General features: G+C 43.4%; 1 protein-coding gene across 4 annotated transcripts in view; it reads left to right on the top strand.

Annotated features, from left to right (window-relative positions):
• ZDHHC15 (zinc finger DHHC-type containing 15) overlaps positions 1-22,317 on the top strand; it is a 75,256-nt gene that overhangs the window by 9,851 nt on the left and 43,088 nt on the right. For all 4 annotated transcript variants that reach the window (XM_027839943.1, XM_027839935.1, XM_027839926.1 and 1 more), the window contains exons 2-4: positions 1,812-1,838; positions 16,434-16,528; positions 20,497-20,617. In XM_027839943.1, coding sequence (XP_027695744.1) covers positions 1,812-1,838; positions 16,434-16,528; positions 20,497-20,617 — 243 coding nt within the window. The remainder of the gene's footprint in view (positions 1-1,811; positions 1,839-16,433; positions 16,529-20,496; positions 20,618-22,317) is intronic.

The raw sequence follows: 22,317 nt of genomic DNA, 5'->3' as shown, positions 1-22,317 counted from the left end.
TTTGAAAAAGAGAGAAGACATTATCTGGAAAGCTTGCTCCTTCCCATTGGGAGAGCCAGCTGTAATTACTTTCGAGTAGGAGCAGGAAGTGCAGGAGGGCAAAGACAGGCAGGACAGTTTTAACCAAGGTCTGCCAAGTTGGGCATTACCAGGGCTGGCCATGGGGGTTGGTTGGTAAGTCTTGTGGGGCCTTTTCAAAAAAGAAAAAGACCTGAATATGAGGGGAGGGGGAAGCTGGGCAACTTGCTTCAGGAGAAACCCCTAGTCTAGGGGTGGGGAACCTGTGTCCTCAAGGCCACATGTGGCCTCGAGGTTGCAGGTTCCCCACCCCTGCCCTAGAATACTGTCCCCTTCCCTGTTTGAAGTTTATTGCTGTTATTAGTACCCATAAATGTTGGCCGTTGTTTAGGGGGGAAAAAATCCTGATTTATCAGGTCACAGTTAAGATTACTTCTCACCATGTAGTCCAGTTTTGGGTCCCAATCTGTAGGGGTAGAAAGTCCCTCTCCCTCTTCCATCCCATCAATGATTCCTGTGTAACTTGTAGCCTTATAGCAAGTCCCACCTTTGACTGTTACCGCCCTGGGCCTCAGTTTCCTCCTTTGTAAAATAAGGTTGGGGTGGGGGGGGCTATGAGGTCTCTTGGCTCTAGATTTACCAGTCCATGGGCTGATGAGAGCCACCTGGAGCACTAAAAGCTTAAGGTGGTTGCTAGTGTTAGAGAGTCAAGATGTGTCAGTGTGGAACTTATACCCAGCTCTTGCTAATTCCAAGACCAGGTCTCTGTCCAGGGCACCAGGCTGCCCCTCAGCACATAGTCTAGCACAGAGCACTGAGGCAGTGAGGAACTAAAACAGGTGTGCTTCACTTGCCATGATAAAATAGATTCTTGAAAAGTTGTTCAGTAAATTGATTTAGACTTCAGGTATACCAGGGAGCCAGCTAGCTTGCTATTTAAAGGAACCCAGCAATGAAGTGTTCAGGAATGTGAATAAGCACACGTGAACTGGCCTGGTAGCCTCGAGGAATCCTCCCCCAGTGCCTCCTGGTCCCTCCAGGCAGCCCTGGGTTCTCCACATCGATACCAGTAGAACACAAGCTCTGGTGGGTGCAGCTGGCCCCAGACAGCTTCTGGGCCCTCCAGGAACCCCATGACAGAGAGGATCTAGCATCATAGGCCTAGCGAAGCTCAGTTGGCAGAGACTCAGCTCCAGTGACTTGGCCACAGGAGGATGAGTTTTTCCCATAGCATCTCCCGCATCAATCCATTAAAGCAGTGATGTCAACTCAAATAGAAATGAGGCCACTACATAAAAATCCCTAGTGGCTGCATACTCACTTAGAAAATCACATATTAACATTATCTATATTCTACTGTATTTTTATTTTGTTAAGCCTTTCTCAGTTACACTTTAATCTGTTTTGCCATACTCTACTCCAGGTGTTGCTTGTGGCCTGCAGGCCTCATGTTTGATCTCCATCAATGGAAGGTGTTCCCATGCCAGGGAAATCACAGATCCTTGAAAGACTCAAGTCAATGCCCCCTTTCGGTTCAGATTTTCATGTAACTACCTCTTTTGCTTGTTTGAAGCATGGAATACCAGGATTGGTTAGCTGGTTGAATGAATGAACGAATGAATGAGGATTCCTCAATCATGAGAGGGAAGATTATGGGTGGATGATCCTTACCCTGCCTCATTCAAGCAGGCTGGCAGGTTCCCAGTTCTCCCTTAAAGAGAAGACTAATGACATGGGCATTTGGATAAGAGCTATTTAAATAACACTCATTTTTTTCCTCTTTCTTTTCACAGTGACTGTGGCCAACACAGTAGAAAAAGGTAAGAAGATTCTGTAAACTCCTTTGGTCAGACCACATGTGCTTTCTCTTTCCATGTAAGAATGAATTGCCTATTAATCATCCTATAAATTGAACAACTTATCCATGATATACCTGAGTAACTAAGAAAAGTTTGAGATTATTAGTGGCAAGGACCCTGCCTGAGAAAAAAACCTTCGAGTGGGGAGGGGGTAGCTCTAGAGGTCATGAAGCAGCCCCCTTTGTGCCAGATGGACAACTGCCAAGAAGTCACCAGAGGGTGGCACCAAGATGTCCACCTGATAAGCCAGACTCCCATCTTTCCCTCTGGGCACCAGCGGCTGTTCTAAATAGCTCACCAGTACCCCCAGGCACAAAGCAAGTACCTCCTCCCAGGAGGCTACTTGTTCTGAATGCCAGATCATCCCCCTTCCTCTACCTCCCCATGACTGGCAGGCAGGATGAAAATCCTGCTGTCCCTCTGATGAGAACATCAGAGTTTTCCATTTCTAAAAACATGTCTTAGGGATCCTCACACTATGTTACCGCTAAGCCATATGCCTTTATGTAGCCCCCCTGTGTTTGAGAATCACTTCCTAGTTAATCATTAATTGTCATAAATCACTTTCCTGGGTGAATCAACACCCCAGCCTTTGATCACTCCCATTTTCAGATGAGCAAGCCAGAGAGAGGTAAAGCCACTTGCCTATTGTCTTAGAGCAAGTCATCTCCTGGGGAGCTTCTGAGCTTCCGGTCTCTTGCCTCCTGTTTATTCTCTTAGGCAGTTGACCAAGCCTAGGGGCAGAATCCAGTATATGTCAGGTGTTTATCATAAAAGCCTAGCTTTAGCGCCTCAGATTTGACTCATTCCCATATTTAATTTTATCATTCTGAGCTCCAGGGTGCAGCCCATTTGTATATTTTCTCATTCATTTGTATATTTCCTCATTAATTAACATTTATATTGTATATTTCCTCATTAATAAAATAAAATGTCAACATCTCTTTCAATTAACCAATTAAGCTTAGAGCCCCCACTAGTTCATAGAATATTATTTATTTAATAAACTGTAGAAACCTAGTTACTCTGTATTACTTAAGACTCTATTAAATCCCTTGATCTGCTACGATTAGATAAATATTAAAGTTACTGAATACATACTATATCAACGATGAAACTATGAATAAAACAAAGACATAGATAATGATTTACGATATTTTAGCTGTGCCAATGCCTTCACTTCTAAGAGCACAGTCCCATACCACTCAATTCATTCCGAATAACAAAGAAAATCTCTTTAAAAGAATTCCCTTCATCCGTTTTGCAAGTTAAAGATCATAATAGTTCCTTCAAGAAAGTTTTCCCAATCTTCTCCCTCAGTCTTTTCCAGCTTTTCTCCAACCATGACAGACAAACAGCTTCTTCAAATAAATAGTAGGAGTCATCCAATGTAATTGCCTCATTTTCCAGATGCAGAAACTGAGATCCAGAGTATAATTAGTAGTATAGTGACTTGAGTACCAGATTTGGCGGTCAGTTCAAAGCCTGACTCTAACATTTCCTTACTGTGTGACTCTGGGCAAGTCACTTAGCCTCTGTCTGTCCTCATCTATAAAATGGGGATAAAGATCCCTGTAGTACCCAGCGTTGCTGCAAAACTCCAGGGAGATCACGTGTGTAACCTCAAAGCTCTGCACAAATGCCATTTGTGGGTGTTATTACATGGACTCCCTAATCTGAGACCTGGAGCATGTGGCGAGGGAGAGTGAGCTTGGGGGCAGATGTCCGGGTCTCGCCTCTGCCTCGTTCCCAGCTGAACAAGTCACACAAACCTGTCAAACTCAGTTTGCTCATCTGCGATGATATTTGCCCTCCCTAACTCAAAGGGAATATGTGTGTAAAGCGCTTTGGAAACCCAACAGCTCCATATAAATGGGAGCTGTTGTTTCTACTATGATTATTATTGTCATTTCACAGGGTTATGGGAGGATCAGATGAAATAATGTAGGTGAAGCTCTCCATAATAAGCCCTTTGTTAGCAGCAGCAACCCCACGAATGATCTTTTCTCATGGGCCCAAGGATAAGTCCAGCTGAGCCATCACAGTGCATGATGGGCCCGCCTTGGAGCCTGGATCCTTCCAAAGAAGTCCTACCTGCCAGGTTCTTTCCTACTGGCCAGCTCCCTGGGTCTGGCCACTGGAATTGGAGCCCCTCACCAAACTCTTGTTACTTTTTCTCCCACTGGCTCCTTATTTCCTTGCTTTTGCTAAAGCTAGAATTCTCAAAGAGGAAATTTCCTAAACTGAAATGATTTTCTGATCTCAGCAGGAGGGATGTAGATTAGGCATAGGATTATGGGCTCTAGAGCTCGATCATCCAATCTAACCCCCTCGTTATATAGAGGAGAGAACCAAGGCCTGGAGAATAGAAGTCACTCATCCAAGGTAACTTAGACGGTAAGCAACGAGCTGAGGTTTGAACCCAGATCCTCTGATGCCAAATCCAGCTCTCTTTCCATTCTCATCCATTGTTCCTCCAACACAAAGGATTTCCTGATACCAGAACAGTTTACCAAGGGAAGCTGTACATTTCCTCCCAAAGAAGTGTTCAACGTCTGTCAGTCAGCAATGTTTAGGCCCAACTCTTGTCTGGAGACAGAACAGTGGGCTTGATGACTTCTTGAGGTCAGAGGATCATAGCCAGAAAGGACTATAGAGGTCGTCTAATCCATTATACAGATGAGGAAACTGAGGCCCAGAGAGGTTAAGCGACTTGCCCAAAGTCACACAGGCAGTAATTGGCAGGGCTGGGATTCGAACACAAGTCCTCTGACTCTAAATTTTGTGGGGTGGGGGTTTCCACTGCATATGGGAGTCCTGACCAATCCTCTGAACCAGTGACTTCTTTGCTTTCTCAGAATACAAATTTTGTATGTATGTTATTGTCGATGGGAACCTTGCTTAGCATAGAAAAAAAAAACAAAAAAACACATGACTTTCACAGGGAAAGCAAGCGAAAGGTCTCGAAGCATATAACCTTTTCCTCAATCCCCAAAGCTCAAGAAAGTCACAGCCATGCAGCCTGCCTTTAAAAAAGCATTCATTATTTTCTCTGTTCATTTCCCATCTCGGGTGCTATGTTAATTCTCGTTTTCTCTAATGAGCAGAATGTCCCTGTAATGCCTTTCTTCTGAGGATTGTGAAGCATTTCTATACCCTAATGACTCTACTCCCTGTGAGGTGGCTGTCACATGGACACAGCCCCAATTTATCCATAGGTTAACTGAGATCCAAAGAGGTCATCTCTGTGGCCTTACCATGCCCCGGGATTAAAACCCAGGCCCTCTGCCTCACAGCCCAGTACACTGGGCACTCGAGCCACCTCTTAGGCTCCAAATTCACTAGCTTTCACCAGAGACCTAGAGTAGGATGAAAATGCACCACACAGAGAATGTCATTTTGCACCAGAGGGAGGGATTAAGTCAGGAGTCAGAATACCAATTATGGGGCCTGTTTATCCTCTCCTCCTTTGTCAGGCTAGGACCCTTGTGCCCTCCCGTTCACCCTTTGAATACATGCCTCTGGTAGCTCAAGGATTAGGGGATTAGGCCACAACAGTCCTAATCATCCTGGAACTGGAGGGGGAAGAGGGTCATCTAGAACCTGTGAGATGGCTACTTCAAGGCCCTAATGGGAGGGCCAGGGCTCATTGTAAGAACGGACGCTTAGGGGCAGTTTGGTGGCACAATGGATAGAGCACCGGCCCTGGAGTCAGAAGGACCTGAGTTCAAATCCCCTCTCAGACCAGACACTGGACATTTACTAACTGTGTGACCCTGGGCAAGTCACTTAACCCCACACCAAAAAGAAAAAAAAAAGAATGGACACCTCACTTCAAGGCTGTGAACCTCAGTTTCTTCCTTTGTGAAATAGGTATAACAATATTTGCACCACCTCCCATGCAGGGTTGCTGTGGGAAAAGTTCTTTGTAAACCTTGACATGTTAGAGAAATGGAAAGTATAATTTTCCTTGGGGGGGGGAGGGCAGCTGTGGTATAGAATAAAACATGTTGAAATTAGAATCAAAAGACCTGGGTTTAAGTTCCAGGGTTGACACTTAATTAGCAATGTGACCCTGGACAAGTCATTTAACCCTGAGCCTCAGTTTTCCTCATATGTAAAGTGGGGATTGAGCAGTGTCTGGAAAGAGCACCAGCTTTGGAGTCAGAAGACCTGGGTTCAAATCCCTCCTCTGATGCTTGCTCCTTGGGTGGCCTTGACTCATCCTTTCCGGTGGCCTCAGTTTCCTCCTCTGTAAAATGAGGGAGTTGGATCAGACAGAGTCTTTAATGTTCCTTCCAGCTTTATCTCCATGATCCTGTGATGATGGGGAACAAATAATATGACTCAGTGAAGTACTTTATAAGTGAGCTTTATGTAAATGTCAGCTATTATTATTCTGACTGTGCTCTCTCGCCATGATGATGCCACCACATTCTCTCAGCATGGCCCTCGTCATGTTCCTGCCAGAGCCTACAATACAAGGTCTAAGCACAGGATATCCCAAGCCAATGGAGAGCAGGCAGCCTTCTGTTCATTTATAGGGTGAGAAGAAGCAAACATACCCCTGGGACTCCAGGACCAAAGCAATCATCTCTCTGGCCCTTTGTGTCCACAATCTAGGGACAACCGAATGTGTGACGTGCACCCCGCAATTATGGGGGAGGCCTGAGCAATGGCACCAGACAACCTCTTATGACACCTTATTGCCAATAAGCTCAGCTCCCAGAAAGAGTACAGAGGGGAAAATCAAACAAACTCCTGGCTTCTGTTTGAAGATGAGGAACATGAAACACAGACAGGTTAATTAACTTTTTAAAGGTCACATAGATATGAACAAAATAGGAATAAAGCCTCGTTCTTTCAACTCATACTGTTCATTCTCCTACGCAATGCTATTTCTCAGTGAGGCTTCCGTGAGCACACCTACTGTGTGCCTAGCGAGAACTCTGGTAGGCAGATGGCAGTTCTCTCTGATCCATTTCCACCCAAGCCAAAGGCCACAGAGAATCACTGCAATATAAGAAGAAGGGCAGTTGAAGCACTCAGATGTAGATAGGAGATTAAATGCCAAAGAAAGAACCAGTGTCCACAAATTTGTAAAATATCAGCAGGAGCAAGATGAACAAGAGTTCTTAAAGCAGGAAGGCAAATTGGACCTGATTGACATCCTTGAGACTTAAGATGGCACAGGATGGGACCCAAGAGTGGAAAATGCCTTTGAAAGGGTAGCTTTAAAAAAAAAAGGAGGGGGGGCAGGTAGGTGGCGCAGTAGATAGAGCATTGGCCCTGAAGTCAGGGGGACCTGAGTTCAAATCCAGCCTCAGACCAAACACTTGATACTTACTAGCTGTGTGACCCTGGGCAAGTCACTTAACCCCAATTGCCTTAAAAAAAAAAACCAACAACAACCAAGATATAGAAAAGATGTGGGAAATGTATCTCTTCCCTCCCTTCGTGAAGAGGTGGGAGACCATGGGTGTGGAATGTTATATAATCTGACAGACCCCATTGGTTGGTTGATTCTAGTGCTTGTTGCAAGGAAAGTCTTGGGATAAGGGAAGGGACATTGAGACATGAATGCAATGTCAGAGCAAAAAGCGAAACTTTAAATGTAGAAAATGGTTAAAAAGAAACAGGATCCATCAAAGGGATGGGAGCCAGAGTAGCATTACATTTTAAGAAGCTATACTCATGTGAGAAATTCCAAGAACTATAGGAGAGAAGTCTGGTGGCAAGCGCTATGGCAGAAAGAATCATTCTTTTACTATATTGGCCTTGGAGTATACTTTAGACCAGTGGTGTGAGATCCCAGTCCACAAATTAATTTAAAAGACCACAAATGAACATTATTTATGTTGTATTGTATTTTTATTTATTTTGTTAAACATTTCCCCTGGCCATGCTGGGAGTTCTGCTGGCCGCAAGTGGCCAGCAGACTGGAGTGTGACCTCTGCTATACACTACCCTGACAAAAAGAGGAAATAGATAAGGGATTTGGGAAGACGAGATATAATAGTGATGGAAGACTCAATTTCTCCAAACATCTGCTGGAGCTCTCTACTTTTGCCCAAAGTGAAGCAGTTAATCGTTTTATGCTTTAGTAATTTCATCTTTTGAAAAATAGAGGAAGTTCCATTCTGGATCTGATTCTCCCCAAAAAGAAGGAACTGGTGGCTGGGATGAAGATGATGGCAACATTGAGGAGAAGTGATTCTCCATCTTAGAATTTGTGCCATGGAAGGAAAGGAAAACTGGGAATTGTCTGCCAAACACCTAGAATTCAGAAGAGCATATTTCACAGGGTTCAGAGAAAGGATAGATAGAAGGATTCCCATGGATTAAAATTCTTGAAGGGAGGTTAGCCCACGAGGAATGGGACAGTTCTCAAGAATGAGATTCTTAAGACACAAAGAAACGATTCTAAGGAGGGAGCAAGAAGGGAGTTGTCTAGGGCCTAATGTGGATGCAACTGAATGAGGAAAGCCAGAGCTGCTCAGTCCTTACTTTGTTTTGTTTTTTCTCTGCCAAAGAAAATGGTCTTTGGATTGGAAAGCACTGAACCGTTAATGGCTAATAGGGAGTTATAGGATGTAGGAGTGATAGGATAAATAAGGACATTGTAGGAGATCGCCTTGCTGCCCTCGAGGAGTTTAATTCACCCAACCCCTGGCAGACTACCTTCTCAGGTACTAACTAAGCTGTCAACGTGGGCTTGCTGAGCCACTCGCCATGATCTTCAAAAGATCTTGGAGAACAGGAGAGCTACCATAGGAGAATCTTGACAAGAGAATGTAATTTGCAAGCTCTAGGCAAAGGAGCTTCACTTTGAGCCCTGGCAAGATTCTGGAATGTCTTATGAAAGAAATGGTTAGTGAAAAAGGAAGTGATTGGAGCAGCTAGATGGCTCAGTGGATAGAGCTCCGGCCTTGGAGTCAAGAGGACCTGAATTCAAATCTGGCCTCAGACACTTGACACTAGCTGTGTGATCCTGGGCAAGTCACCTAACCCCTATTGCCTCACCAAAAAAAAAAAAAAAGCAAAACGAAAGAAAAAGAAAGTGCTAATCCCAAAGATCTCGTCTAGTTTCATCAAGGACAGGTCATGTCAAACTAATCTAGTTTCCTTCTTTAACAGTTAACAAATGAGGGAAATACAATAGATATAGTTTACTTAGACTTCAGAAAAACATTAGAAACTTTCTTAGATATTCAGGTAGAAATTATGGAGACACATAGGGGCGGATTTGGAACTAGCTAAATAGACAAACCGAAATCATAATCACTAATGGTTGGCGTTCTCCAGTGAGGTGCCTTGTGGGTCATTGACTGACTTAGCCTGTAAAGATTTTCATCCAAACCTATCTTTTCTCTGAACTCTCTGAAATCTGTTCTCCCCCAATCTGGGGTCTATGCCATATGGCAGAGTATTCTTGGAATTCCTCCTCTTCCCTAACGTGAATTGGAAGATGAAGTAGTCACTTCCCCTCAAACTGCCTATCATTTCCCCTCAGTAACCAGCTCTTGCTTATTGGTTCTCTTTGTCATTTAAAGAGAGTCAAGAAATTACTAGCTGATGGAATTTTGCCACTGTCCAGACAACTATTCATCTATTCTTTCCTTTGTCCTGCATGCCTGTAGTATACCCCTGCTTCTGCCTCTTGTGGCTCTCCATGCAGATGTTCTTTACCAGTCTTTCTCTCCTTTGGACCTCTAGTTCACCTGGCTCGTTCTCAGACTTTTGTCTGAGACTCTTGTGTCATTTGTGTCCAGAGATCTGAGGCCATGGGTTTCATTGCTGACTCCTTTCTAAGTTGGTTTTTTTGGGTTTTGTTTTTTGTTTTTTGTTTTTTTGGTGAGGCAATGGGGTTTAAGTGACTTGCCCAGAGTCACACAGCTAGTAAGTGTCATGTGTCTGAGATCGGATTTGAACTCAGGTCCTCCTAACTTCAAGGCCAGAGCTCTATCCGCTGCGCCACCTAGCTGCCCCTCCTTTTTAAGATTTTAACAACAATAATAGTGACAATAGCTAACATTTTTATAGCTCTTGCTACGTGCCAGGCACTGTGCTAAAAGCCTTACAATTATCTCATTTGATTCTCATAACAACCCTAAGAGGTAGGTGCTATTACTATCCCCATTTTACAGGAGGAAACTGAGGCAAACAGAGGTGAAGTGACTTGCCCACAATCACACAACTAGTAAGTGTCTAAGGCTGGATTTGAACTCAGGGCTTCCTGACTCCAGGCCCAGTGCTCTAGCCTCTGCAATGCCACCTAGTTGCCCCTAGCTATGAATTTTGGAGTGTGTCTAGTGCTGTCCTCCCCACCTAAGAACTTGAGAAAGGAGAGATGAAGATCATGGGGATAGGCCGGGGTAGGAACTTGTCTAAAGACTATAAGCTTCCAAATGGAACAGAAGAGCTTCTTTAGCTCACCAAACATTATGTTAGGACCAGGAGGACACTGCTCAGTGCCTGCTTGAAAGGAAAAAGTTTAGGCTAAAGAATAAATAGTAAGTGCCCGCATTACCCAGCAAGCCGCAGACCTGTGGAACTCATTACCCCAAGGGGTGCTACATGCTGAAGGAATAAGGAGTTTTAAAAGGATGTGTGTAAATTTGCACAACCCACATAATGGCTTCTGGAGACCGACTCGGTTATTTAGAGGTATGTACCTAACATTTGAGGTAAATGTCAGGATATACAAGCTCCCCACTCCGGGTGCATGACTCACAGGGCTGACCCAATATGTCAGCTCTCCTCTCCTGCCCAGAGGGAGCCACCTTTGGCAGGAGGCGGTCTCCATTTTCCTTTCAGGAGCCAGCCAGCTAAGGGAAGGGGAGGGAAAAAAGCAGCTCTTAGGGAAATGGAAAGTGTACTCATAGAAAGTGGAGGTCAGGCAGACCTTCACAAAAGAGGAGGTCACAGAGGGTTGCCTCAAGAGGAAGTAATGCTTGCAGGGCACATAAATTGTCTCCCGGTGGATGAGCAAATCAACCTTGGGACCATTCTGTGCTCAAAAGTTTGGGGGCCAAGTGTGCTCCGAGTTTGTCTCCCATTTGCTGAAACTGCAGCTGCTCTGCCTATTCAGATGGGAAAGGGTGATTACAAAGCATGTTTGGGCCCCCCAACCCCCTTCCAAAGCTTTTAGGCATCGATTTATACAAAAGGTGCTACAGAAAATAGTGAGCACTTGCTTTTTTCAACTAAACACAGTTTCCAGCAATAGCTTTTAAAGCAGAGGGACTTGTAATAGAATTTCCACAATAACAACCTTTGAATGGAACCTCTAACTGAACAGAGCTGACTCAAGTGCAGTTGCATTACTGGCCACCTTTCTCCCTCTTCAGTGGAGCCAGGAAAGGGTCTGTTGGTTCTTCATGGTTGGGGGCTACTGCCCACATGGCCTAGCCAGGTGTCCCTCGTGCACCTCACTCACACCCATTGCCATCTCATATCCCCCGAGGCCCATGATGAGGACCAAAGCTACCTCTTAATTGTTTCTTAGATGTTTTTTTTAAATAGTTTCTTTTTTGAATTACGTGTAAAAACAATTTTTAACATTCTTTTTTTAAAATTTTGAGTTCCAAATTCTCTCCCTCTCCCCTCCCTGAGACAGCAAGCAATTTGATATAGGTTACACGTGTGCAGTCACACAAAACACATTGTCATATTAGTCATTTTGTGAAAGAAAACAGACAAAACAGAAAGAAAATAAAGAAGATAAAAAAAATATGCTTCAATCTGCATTGAGACTCCATTGGTTCTTTCTCTGGAGGTAGATAGCATTTCGCATTATGAGTCCTTCAGAATTGTCTTAGATCATTGTTTTGCTGAGAATAACTAAGTCATTCACAGTTGATCCTTGTACAATATTGCTGTTATTGTGTACAGTGTTCTCCAGGTTCTGCTCACTTGACTTTGTGTCAGTTCATTAAGTCTTTCCAAGTTTTTCTGAAAACATCCTGCTCATCATTTCTCGTAGCACAATAGTGTTCTATCTCAATCATATACCACAGTTTGTTCAGCCATTCCGCAATTGATTCCCTCAATTTCCAATTCCTTACCACCACAAAAAGAGCTGCTAGAAATATTTTTTGTACAAATAAGTCCTTTTCACCTTTTTTTGGATCTCTTTGGAATATAGAATTAGTAGTAGAATTGCTGGATCAAAGGGTATGCACAAATTTATAGCCCTTTGGGCATAGTTCCAAATTGCTCTTCAGAATGGTTGGATCAGTTCACAACTCCAGTAAGAGTGCATTTGTGTCCCAATCTTCCCCTCCACCATTTGTCATTTTCCTTTTCTGTCATACTAGCCGATCTGATAGGTGTGAGGTAGTACCTCAGAGTTGTTTTAATTTACATTTCTCTAATCAATAGTGATTTAGAGCATTTTTTCATATGACTATAGATAGCTTGGATTTCTTCATCTAAAAACTGCCTGTTCGTACTCTTTGACCATTTATCAGTTGGAGAAGGACTTATATTCTTATAAATTTGACTCAGTTCTCTACATATTTGAGAAATGAGGCCTTCATCAGAGAAACTTGCTGTAAAAACATTTTCCCCAATTTCCTGCTTTCCTTCTAATCTTGGCTACATTGGTTTTGTTGTGCAAAACCTTTTTCGTTTAATGTAATCAAAATCATCCATTTTATATCTTGTACTGTCTATCTCTTGTTTGGTCATAAATTCTTCCCTTATCTACCAATCTGACAGGTAGACTCTTCCATGCTCCCCTAATTTGCTTATGGTGTCATTCTTTATGTCTAAATGTACTCATTTTGACCTTATCTTGGTATACAGACTGAGATGTTGAACTATACCTAGTTTCTGCCAAATTGCAAAGCTATCTTTTAAGAGGAAGCCCCCATCATCAACATTTCACCCACAAAGTTCAGCAGAAAGAGATTGAAAGAGATATTCCATTTAAAATAACTGTAGACAGTATAAAAATACTTGGGAGTCTGCCTGCCACGATGAACCCAGGAACTACATGGACAAAATTACAAAACACTTTTCACAGAAATGAAATCAGATCTGAACAATTAGAAAAATATTAATTGCTGATGGGTAGGCTGAGTATAATAAAAATGAAAGCTAAATTAATTTACTTACTCAGTGCCATACCAATCAAGCTACTGAAAGTTATTTTATAGAGCTAGAGAAAATTCATCTGGAAGAACAAAAGGTCAAGAATATCAAGGGAATTAATTTTTCAAAATGTGAAGGAAGGCGGACTAGCGATACCAGATCTCAAACTACATTATAAAGCAGTAATCATCAAAATCATTTGGTAATGGCTAAGAAATAGAGTGGTGAATCAGTACGATGAACACAGTACATAGTAGTAAATGACCATAGTAGTCTAGGGTTTGATAAACCCAAGATCCAGGCTTTTGGGATAAGAATTCACTATTTGACAAAAACTGCTAGGAAAACTGAAAAACAGTTTGGCAGAAACTAGGTAAAGACCAACATCTCAATCCATATGCCAAGATAAGGTCAAAATGAGTACATGATGTAGACATAAAGGGTGATACCGTAAGCAAATTAGGAAAGCATGGAAGAGATTACCTGTCAGATCTATAGATAAAGGAAGAATTTATGACCAAATAAGGGATAGACAGCATGACAAGTTATAAAATAGATGATTTTGATTACATTAAAATTTAAAAATTTTTGCACAAGCAAAATCCATGCAGCCAAGAATAGAAGGAAAGCAGAAAGCAGAGGAAAAAATTTTTTTACATTAAGTGTTTCTGATAAAGGCCTTATTTTTCAGATGTATGGAGAACTGTGTCAAATTTATAAGAATACAAATCATTCCCAATTAATCAATGGTCAAAGAATACGAACAGATAGTTTTCAGATGAAGAAATCAAAGCTATCTATAGTCATAAAATGCTCTGAATCACTATTAATAAGAGAAATGCAAATTAAAACAACTCTGAGGTACTACCTCACACCTATCAGATTGGCTAGTATGACAGAAAAGGAAAATGACAAACATTGGAAAAGATGTGGGAAAATTGGAACACTAATGAACTGTTGGCGGAATTGTGAACTGATCCAACCATTCTAGAGAGTAATTGGAACTATGCCCAAAGGGCTATAAATCTGTGCATACCCTTTGACCCGGCAATGCCACTACTAGGTCTGTATCCCAAAGAAACTTTTTTAAAAGAGGAAAAGGACCTATTTGTACCAAAAAAATATTTATAGCAGGTCTTTTTGTGTTGGCAAAGAATTGGAAATTGAGTGGATGCCCATCAGTTGGGGAATGGCTGAACAAGTTGTGGTATACAATTGTAATGGAATAATATTGTGCTATAAGAAATGATGAGCAGGATGCTTTCAGAAAAACCTGGAAAGATATACATGAACTGATACAAAGTGAAGTGAGCAGAACCTGGAGAACATTGTACACTGTAATAGCAATATTGTACAAGAATCAACCGTGAATGAGTTAGCTATTCTTAGCAATACAAAGATCCAAGACAATTCCAAAGGAATTTATAGCCCTTTGGGCATAGTTCCAAATTGCTCTCCAGAATGGTTGGATCAGTTCACAACTCCACTAAGAGTGCATTTGTGTCCCAATCTTCCCCTCCACCATTTGTCATTTTCCTTTTCTGTCATACTAGCCGATCTGATAGGTGTGAGGTAGCTATTCACCTCCAGAGAAAGAACTGATGATGTCTGAATGCAGATCAAAGCATACTATTTTTCACTTTATTTTTTGTGGTTTTTTTGGTCTGTGTTTTCTTTCACAACATGACTAATAGGGAAATATGTTTTGCATGGCTGCACATGTATAACCTATGTCAAATTGCTTGCCTTGTCAATGATGGGAGAGAGGAGGTAATGAGAGAATTTGGAAATAAAAATTTTTTGAAAATGAATATTAAAAAATTGTTTTTACATGTGATTGGAAAAAAAACAAAATATTATTTCAAAAAAAGAGCAAGCCCCCATAATTGTTAGACCCAAAGTGCTTATGAAGAGGCCTTTAGTTCAGCCCCAATCCTCAAGTTGTTACTAGTACCACCGTGGCATGTGCACATGGTACCTGAGTAACAAAATTCAGCCTAGGGCTTGGGGAAGGGAGTGTTAGTATAGGGAGTGTCCTTGGTCAGATTTCCTAGGTAGGGGCTACTTCCTGCCCCTTTCCCCTGCCTGCAAAAAAGCAGTACTTGGAAGGGCTCTCTCTGGCTTTCATGTGGCAATCTTCTGATGTCCCATGGTTGAGGAGCACTACCCCAGAAGCAAAAAGCTCTGCTGGGTCTGCTTGCCCAAAGGGAATACTGGCCTGTTTTCTCCTGATGTCTGTGAGTAGTGGCTGTTTGATTTCTCCAGCTAGCTGAAACCCTACCAGAGCATCTCACTTAAAAAGAAACTCTCCATGGCTTTTGCCACATACAGTACCATTCCAGATGCCAAAGAATTAACCATGCAGCAGTATCTGTATTACATAAAAAGAGCCAGAAAGAGGGATGGACAAACATCAGGGAGACTCTGGCTGCTTAACAGCCACAGCTGAGAAGGAGCCTTGGGCAAGCTATGCGCCCCTGGAGGGGTGGGAACCCTCCAGTCAGCCGCTTGACCTCATGGTCATGACCTTATTGCACATGACCAGGAAACCCCAAGTTCAAATGCTGGCTTTGTCGTTGGCTTCTTGTGCTTCTGTTTGATTTAGACAAATTCAATGCAACAGACATTTATTAAACACCTACTGTATGTAGTAAAACCCCAGGCTCACCACTGGGCATGCCCAGAAATGTATGTCATAGACCAAGCTTCCAAGGAACCTGCAATCCAAAATAGGGTAATATAGCGTGTGCACCAAGGAGAGTGAGGACCTTACAAAGGAGTAGTCTAGGCATTGTGCAAAGGAAGAAGCCTTTTGCCTGGGGCTGGAAGAGTGTCCAGCAGGGATCAGGAACTCTTCTGTCATTGGGTAGGCAGTAGGAGTCTTTGAAGATTGGAATGGAGAAGTGAACTGATGAGCCATACATGAGGTTATTTGTCCCTTGGGCAACAGTGTGAAGTCTCCAGTGGAGAAGAGAATGACTGCTGCTGTTTGCAGACATGGGGAAGCGTGGCCATGCTTCTGTTGCTAGTGTGGGAACGGTGATGACCACCTCTCCCTATTGAACTGACATCAAGTCAAGGCGTTGTTGTGTAGTGGAAAAAACATTGGATTTGCAAGCAAAGGACGTGGGTTCAAATGCTGGCTCTAATGTTTACCACCTGTCCAAGTGACCTTGGGCCAATCATCTCCCTTCCACTGAGTCTCCATTTTCTCACTTCTAAAATAAGGGGATTGGAGCAGCCTTAAATCTTGGGAATTCTATTGTAAAGAGAGCAGAATCCCACAACAGAGGAGTGACCCAGTTAGTGGGGTGTGGGTGACTGTTGGACCTGGAAATGGAAGGGCCAGTTTTTCTTAAGGTAAAAAGTAAAGAAAGCTTGTGATTAAACAAAATTCCTTTTGGAACCATGAGAACTAGACGCCCAGAGAGTGGGCATTGATGTGTTTTTTTATTTCAGTCATCTACCTCACAGTGTACCATGCCCTCTTCGTTTTCTTCATCTGGACCTACTGGAAATCAATCTTCACTCTCCCACATCAGCCACACCAGAAGGTAAGTGGAGGGGGAAGGTGAGAGACTGGGACTGCAGGGGTTTGGAGAAGAATGAGCCAGGTGGATCAGAGCTGGAAGCCCTATGCCCTTTTATTTGGATTGTTCGTGGGCAGGCCATGTGGCTAACACAGTCAAAGAAGCCCGAGGGGAATGGCAGAGGCAGCAAGGGAAGGATACCACAGTGTCCATACACATACACACACACACACACACACACACACACACACACACACACACACACTCTCTCTCTCTCTCTCTCTCTCTCTCTCTCTCTCTCTCTCTCTCTCTTTCTCTGTCTCTCTCTCTCTCTCTCTTGCAGTGGCTGACACCTCCAAACTAGGCCAGCCTATCCCTCTGAACTTGGGACCAATCTCTCTGGAGCAGCCCAGGGAGGGATATAAGCAGGGCTGCCCCCAGGGGCATTGGGCACCGAGGCAAGAAGAGGGCCTGGTGACCTTGTGAGAGGCCGCCTCCCAGGACTTGGTGCCTCTTATACCAAACTCACATAGAGACTTTGTAGACTAGGGACCTCTTCCCCATACTTATTTGGGAGTTCATCTTCATTCTATGTGTCAGGGCATCTCTAGGGTCAGGGTAACCACCATATTTTATAAGGAAAGTATTTTGGTTCCCCCATTCCTGAGGTCAGAAGAGCCAGCTAGGAAATGGGAAGTTTCTAGTTTAGAAGGTCCTAAGTGTAGATGTTTCCAGATTTGGGGGGTGGAGGGGTTGATGATTGGGGGAGAGCTCTAAAAACCACTGGGCAACAAGGGGGGATGTGGCTAAGGCATAGACTGCTTGTTGAATGGCAAAAGACTTTTCTTTTTCTGGGATGTAACAAGAAGGGTGCCAGAATCTTTCAAAGGCAAGTAGAGGTGGACAGACAAAGCAGATTGCCCAAGAGAGCTTGGACGTGTGCAAAAGGAAGCCTGTGTTAGCAGTAAGAGGACATCCTCCAGTAAAGACCTCCTCAGACCCCCCAGGGTAGCATTCTTTTCTAGTATGAGTATGTCTGTTCTTTTTTTTTTTTCACACTGCCTTTTCAACTATCCAGTTGAACCCAATCAGCTGAAACCATTCAGCTCTAAGTCCACGAAAACTTGCTGATTCCAGTAGCCAAAGAAAGTTCCATCTGTGGCCCAAGAAAAGCCACATCAGAGAGCCCCTAGACAGCTACTTCAATCAGCAGCTTCCAAGATGAAGCCTTTTCTCTCTCCTTTGGGAGAATGTGTGGCCATGGCAGGCACATTCACGTGTGTGTGCACCCCCCCCCCTCCCCGCCCAGTCTCCTCCCCCAAATAAGTGTAAAGAAGAGGCCCTGAAGACTTCTGACTTAATCTCTGCTCTCCTCACACCATCTGGGCAGTTTATGGTCTGGCAGAGATTTGAAGTGCTCGGGAGAGCAGATAACAGGATGGAAAGAAGCATCGAAGATATCTACCCTTAAAGTCCTGTGTCTTTCTTAGTTTGGATTAGTAAAGAGGGGATGAAAACTCCTTGGGGACTCTTTGAGTGCAATGAAGCATTCATTCCTCCTGCACCAAACAGTGCAGTACCAAGGTTTTCGCCCCCAAATGCATTGACTGACTCACTGTCTGCCACCTGGTCTTGGCTGTGCTACCTAGACCTTCTCTCTCATTTTGGTTCCCTTTGACTTTGTTGGCCTTGTTTAGCCTCTGTCATTTTGCACCCTTGGACAAGTCCCTTCCCTTTCCCCCTGGCCCTCAGTTTCCTCTTCTGTCAAGTGAGGGCTGAACTAAGTGATTTTTGAAGTCCAATAGTAACCTACCCTGTGATTCTCAATGCCCATGAAGTGCCCAGCATTCTTCCAAACAAGCAAGAGTCCCACCTCGGTCTTCCAGAGCACCAAACCTGCAGATCACATTCAGCATGCTCATGCTGCCCAGAGTTGGGGCCAGCCCCATGCTCCTCTGGCATGGCCTTGTGGGAAGGCAGTGACTTCTCATGCCTTAGTTATACTTTTGATTAGATTTCTTTGATTACCAAGAGCAAGAGGGATCTTTGAAACTTACTTAATTTTTACATTCTTCCATTTCTATCCTTCATTCTCCCAGGACAACAAAGTAAACCAGCTTGGTCAGCCAACTTTTTCTGTCTACTTCAACTATTTTTCATTTTTCTGGAACTTCTTTATAATGAAAAAAAAAATGTGGTTCTTGATATGTAGTGCTTTTTTTCTTTTTGCATACTTCTAGTGATAGGCATCTCATCACCTTCCAATGCAGCACATCCTAGTTTTGGACAGCTCTAATTATTAGGAAGGATTTTTTTTTCCCTTTTATTCTGATGTGTAGTCAAGATTTACCTGTGGTCCACCCATTGTTCCTAGTCCTGTCTGTGGGATTAAGCAAAACAAGTCTTAATGCTTCTTCTGTGTGATCATCCTTCAAATATTTGAGTGTCGCCATCACGGGCCTCTTAAGTCTTTTCTAGTCTAGGCTAAGCATTCCCATTTCCTACAGTCAGTCTTTTTATGGCCTGACTTCAAATCCCATCACCATCCTGGTCACCCTCCCCTGGCTTTGATCCAGTTTGCTAGTGTCTTTCATAAAATATGGTGCTCAAAATGGAATACAGTATTCTAGCAGCAGCTCGACCAGAACCGAGTACAGCAACATTTCCGAAATTCTGATGTTGTGCAGTCCAGGTTGAGCTAGATTTTTGGATGAACAGCTGATACCATTGACTAATACTGAGCTTGTTAGACACTAAGGCCCCCAGATCTTTTTTACTTGACCTGTTGCTTATGTGTCTCTCATCCTGTCATTGTGTATTCAGTTCTTATGGTTGACTTAAAAAAACATTCTGACACCATTTTTAATGGTTAGAAGAACTGTAAACCCAAAGGGGAGTTTACATTTCTTAACAGCATCCCTTTTGAGCAACAGTATCACCCGTGGCAAACAAAGATTTTTTTCATCCCCTTCAAGGATTTCATCCCCCTCAAGTAGCAGAATTTAGTGACCACTTGCTATTGTATATTTCTCATGAAATTTGGGGCCAGGGTTCTTTTAAGACTGAGAACATACAGAGGCAGCTAGGTGGCACAGTGGATAGAGCACTGGCCCTGGAATCAGCAGGACCTGAGTTCAAATGTGGCCTCAGACACTTGACACTTACTAGCTGTGTGACCCTGGGCAAGTCACTTAACCCCATTGCCTAGCAAAAAACAAAACAAAAACAAACAAACAAATACAGTATCAGGCTCTAAACCAGAAATCCAGGATTGCAAAAGTCTTGAGAAGAGCTTGTTTCTTATAAGGCTGCACCAAATTAGGGCATGTGGAGGAGTCCCCCTCCAGCCTCATGAAGAGTTTTCCAGGCATCCCCCAGGAGGCATACTTGCCACTAGCCAAGCACAGTAGCCATCAGTAAGGTTCTGGATCATAGCCAGCTGGCTGGCATTGAAGTGATAGACTTTGTAACCCAATTTCACCAGGCTAATGGTTGGCTGAACAAAGAGCTTTATTAAAAACAAACAAGAAAAAAAAAAGGTTTAAGAGTGAAACGGGGGGGGGGGGGGGGGGGAGCCCAGTTCTGCCTGTTACCATTTTCTGCCCAACTCGAGGTGTTTATTGCTTTCTGAACGACGCATCCCAGCACTTAATTATCTTTGCACATGGCATCTGAACTCTTTGGTCCTTTTCTTTCATACTGACCGATTCTTATTTTGTGCTTCAGCCTTCACTTGCAAGATATCCACCAACAGGATGAGCCTGGAACAACCTTTATTTATCTCTTTTTTAAAACCATCAGTGACTCATTTATCCTGCAATCAGGATAATTGGTCAGAAACCATTTCCTTGTTAATTGCACATAAAAAAGCTCTCAAGTCAGATTTGAAGCCGGGACAGGTAATTGGGGTTTGCTTATGGATGAGATTTTCAAAGGCTTTTCTCTGTACCTTGAACTAAGTGCATGTTTGTTTGTGTTCTTTTTGTTTTTAGTTCTTCATGTCCTACGGAGACAAGGAACGCTATGAAAATGAAGAAAGGCCTGAGGTTCAGAAGCAAATGCTCCTTGACATAGCCAAGAAGTTGCCGGTGTATACAAGGACTGGGAATGGAGGTGGGCTGATGGGGGGGGGGGGGGGGGGGGGGGGGAAGGGGAGGGCTAGGAAAGGAAGCCCAAAATGAGAGTGGGCTCAGGACTGTTATGCGGGCCAAACCAGGAGGCCATACAGCCCCGTTTCTCCAGCAAGCACCATGGAGTCTTTCCATTGGTTTCGGATATTCCTCATCTGCCTATTTGCCCCACAACCAGTATAGCTGAGATCCTGCTAGACCCAGCTGATCGCACTGTAGCTGACACAGAGCAAGGTTGTTCTGCCTTGAGGGGAAGGGGCAAGGAGGGGGTCCTACTCAACATAGATCCTTGAAATCAGTATGCCGTGCCAGAACGCTGTAGCCAGTACAGACCAAAGGAGGATTAGTTTGGGGGAGGGGAAGGGGAGTCTTGTTCAATACATATCGAGTTGACTTTTGTGATGACTGCATGGTTTTCAGAACAAATCAAATGTCGTGTGCCACTCTGCATATTCTGGTTAGTTGGGGGAAAAAATTCTCTAGGCCTATACAGCAAAGTCTTCACCGAACTATCAATCTGCCACGTGTTGCATCCAAATGAAGAGCAAATGAAAATATGTGCGTTCTGTCTGAGTCTCATCCAGCTTATTCCTGCTACTTTAAACTCCCTTTTTAAACTCCACTACTTTAAACTCCCTTTTGGGCTTATAGTGCTTCCAACCACTAAAAATGGGGTTAGAATTTTTAAAAAATCAACCATAAGAACCGAATACATGATGACAGGATGAGAGAGCCATAGATAAGCAACAGGTAAAGTAAAAAAAAAAAAAATCTGGGGATCTTAGTGTTTACTGTATATCCCACATATAGTACCTTCCTGGATGCCTCGTTTCCTCATTACGTGTGCTCCCCTCTACCAATGTAGATGGCAAGCCTTTCCAGCTTTAATAGGAAAACTTCATGAGTTGCTCAGGCCAAAAAATTCACTCTCAGCCAACCAACCTTGTTGTGAGGAGTCCCCTTGAGCTACACTAGGCCACACCATCACTGGGCCAGGCTTTTGCAGCCTGGAAGGCCCTCCCAGAGCTTGTGCCCCACTGGCCTTCCTCTTAATCCCCTCGGCTCACCACAGTAAGGGCTTTAGTAGAGGACTGTCCCTACCATCCTGTAAGATCATAGGACCCAAGATCTACAGGTGGAAGAGGCTTCACAGGTCTCAGAATCCCACCTCTTCATTTCACAGAGAGGGGAAACTGAGGACCAGAAAGGTTATGACTTGCCCAAGGTCATATAGGGAATACATGTCTGGGATTTGAATGCAGAACCTTGAACCTTGAAAGTTTTCTTTCCTCAGTGCCATGTTCCCTCCTTAGCATATGTAGGAACAAGAGCCATGCTGTCCTTTAACAACCGCTCTTTGTAGAACAGTTTCTGATCTTTACCTAATTATAATTCAGCCCCTAGATGCCGCAGAAGTAAATTGTTAATCTTTATTTTTATAAAGAGGAAACTGGGGTAAAAGATGTCTAAGTAAATTGCCCTAGGCTAGTAAAGCCGTTGGTAGCAGGGCTTGGTTTTTTTTTTCATAGATTTTACTGATATCCTTGGTTTTTATGTCATCTAGATTTCCCCCTGTATCCCTCCCCTCCCTGTCCTTCACAGCCCTCCTGTATAACAGAAATTTTTTTTAAAAATTAGCAAAACCAATCAATACATTGAAAAAACCTGAGATTCTATGCATTG

Source organism: Vombatus ursinus, unplaced genomic scaffold (assembly GCF_900497805.2).
Source record: "Vombatus ursinus unplaced genomic scaffold, bare-nosed wombat genome assembly UNPS02004691.1, whole genome shotgun sequence".
Classification (NCBI taxonomy): domain Eukaryota; kingdom Metazoa; phylum Chordata; class Mammalia; order Diprotodontia; family Vombatidae; genus Vombatus; species Vombatus ursinus.
Note: the sequence above shows the minus strand (reverse complement) of the source record. Positions and strands in the feature narration are given on the sequence as shown.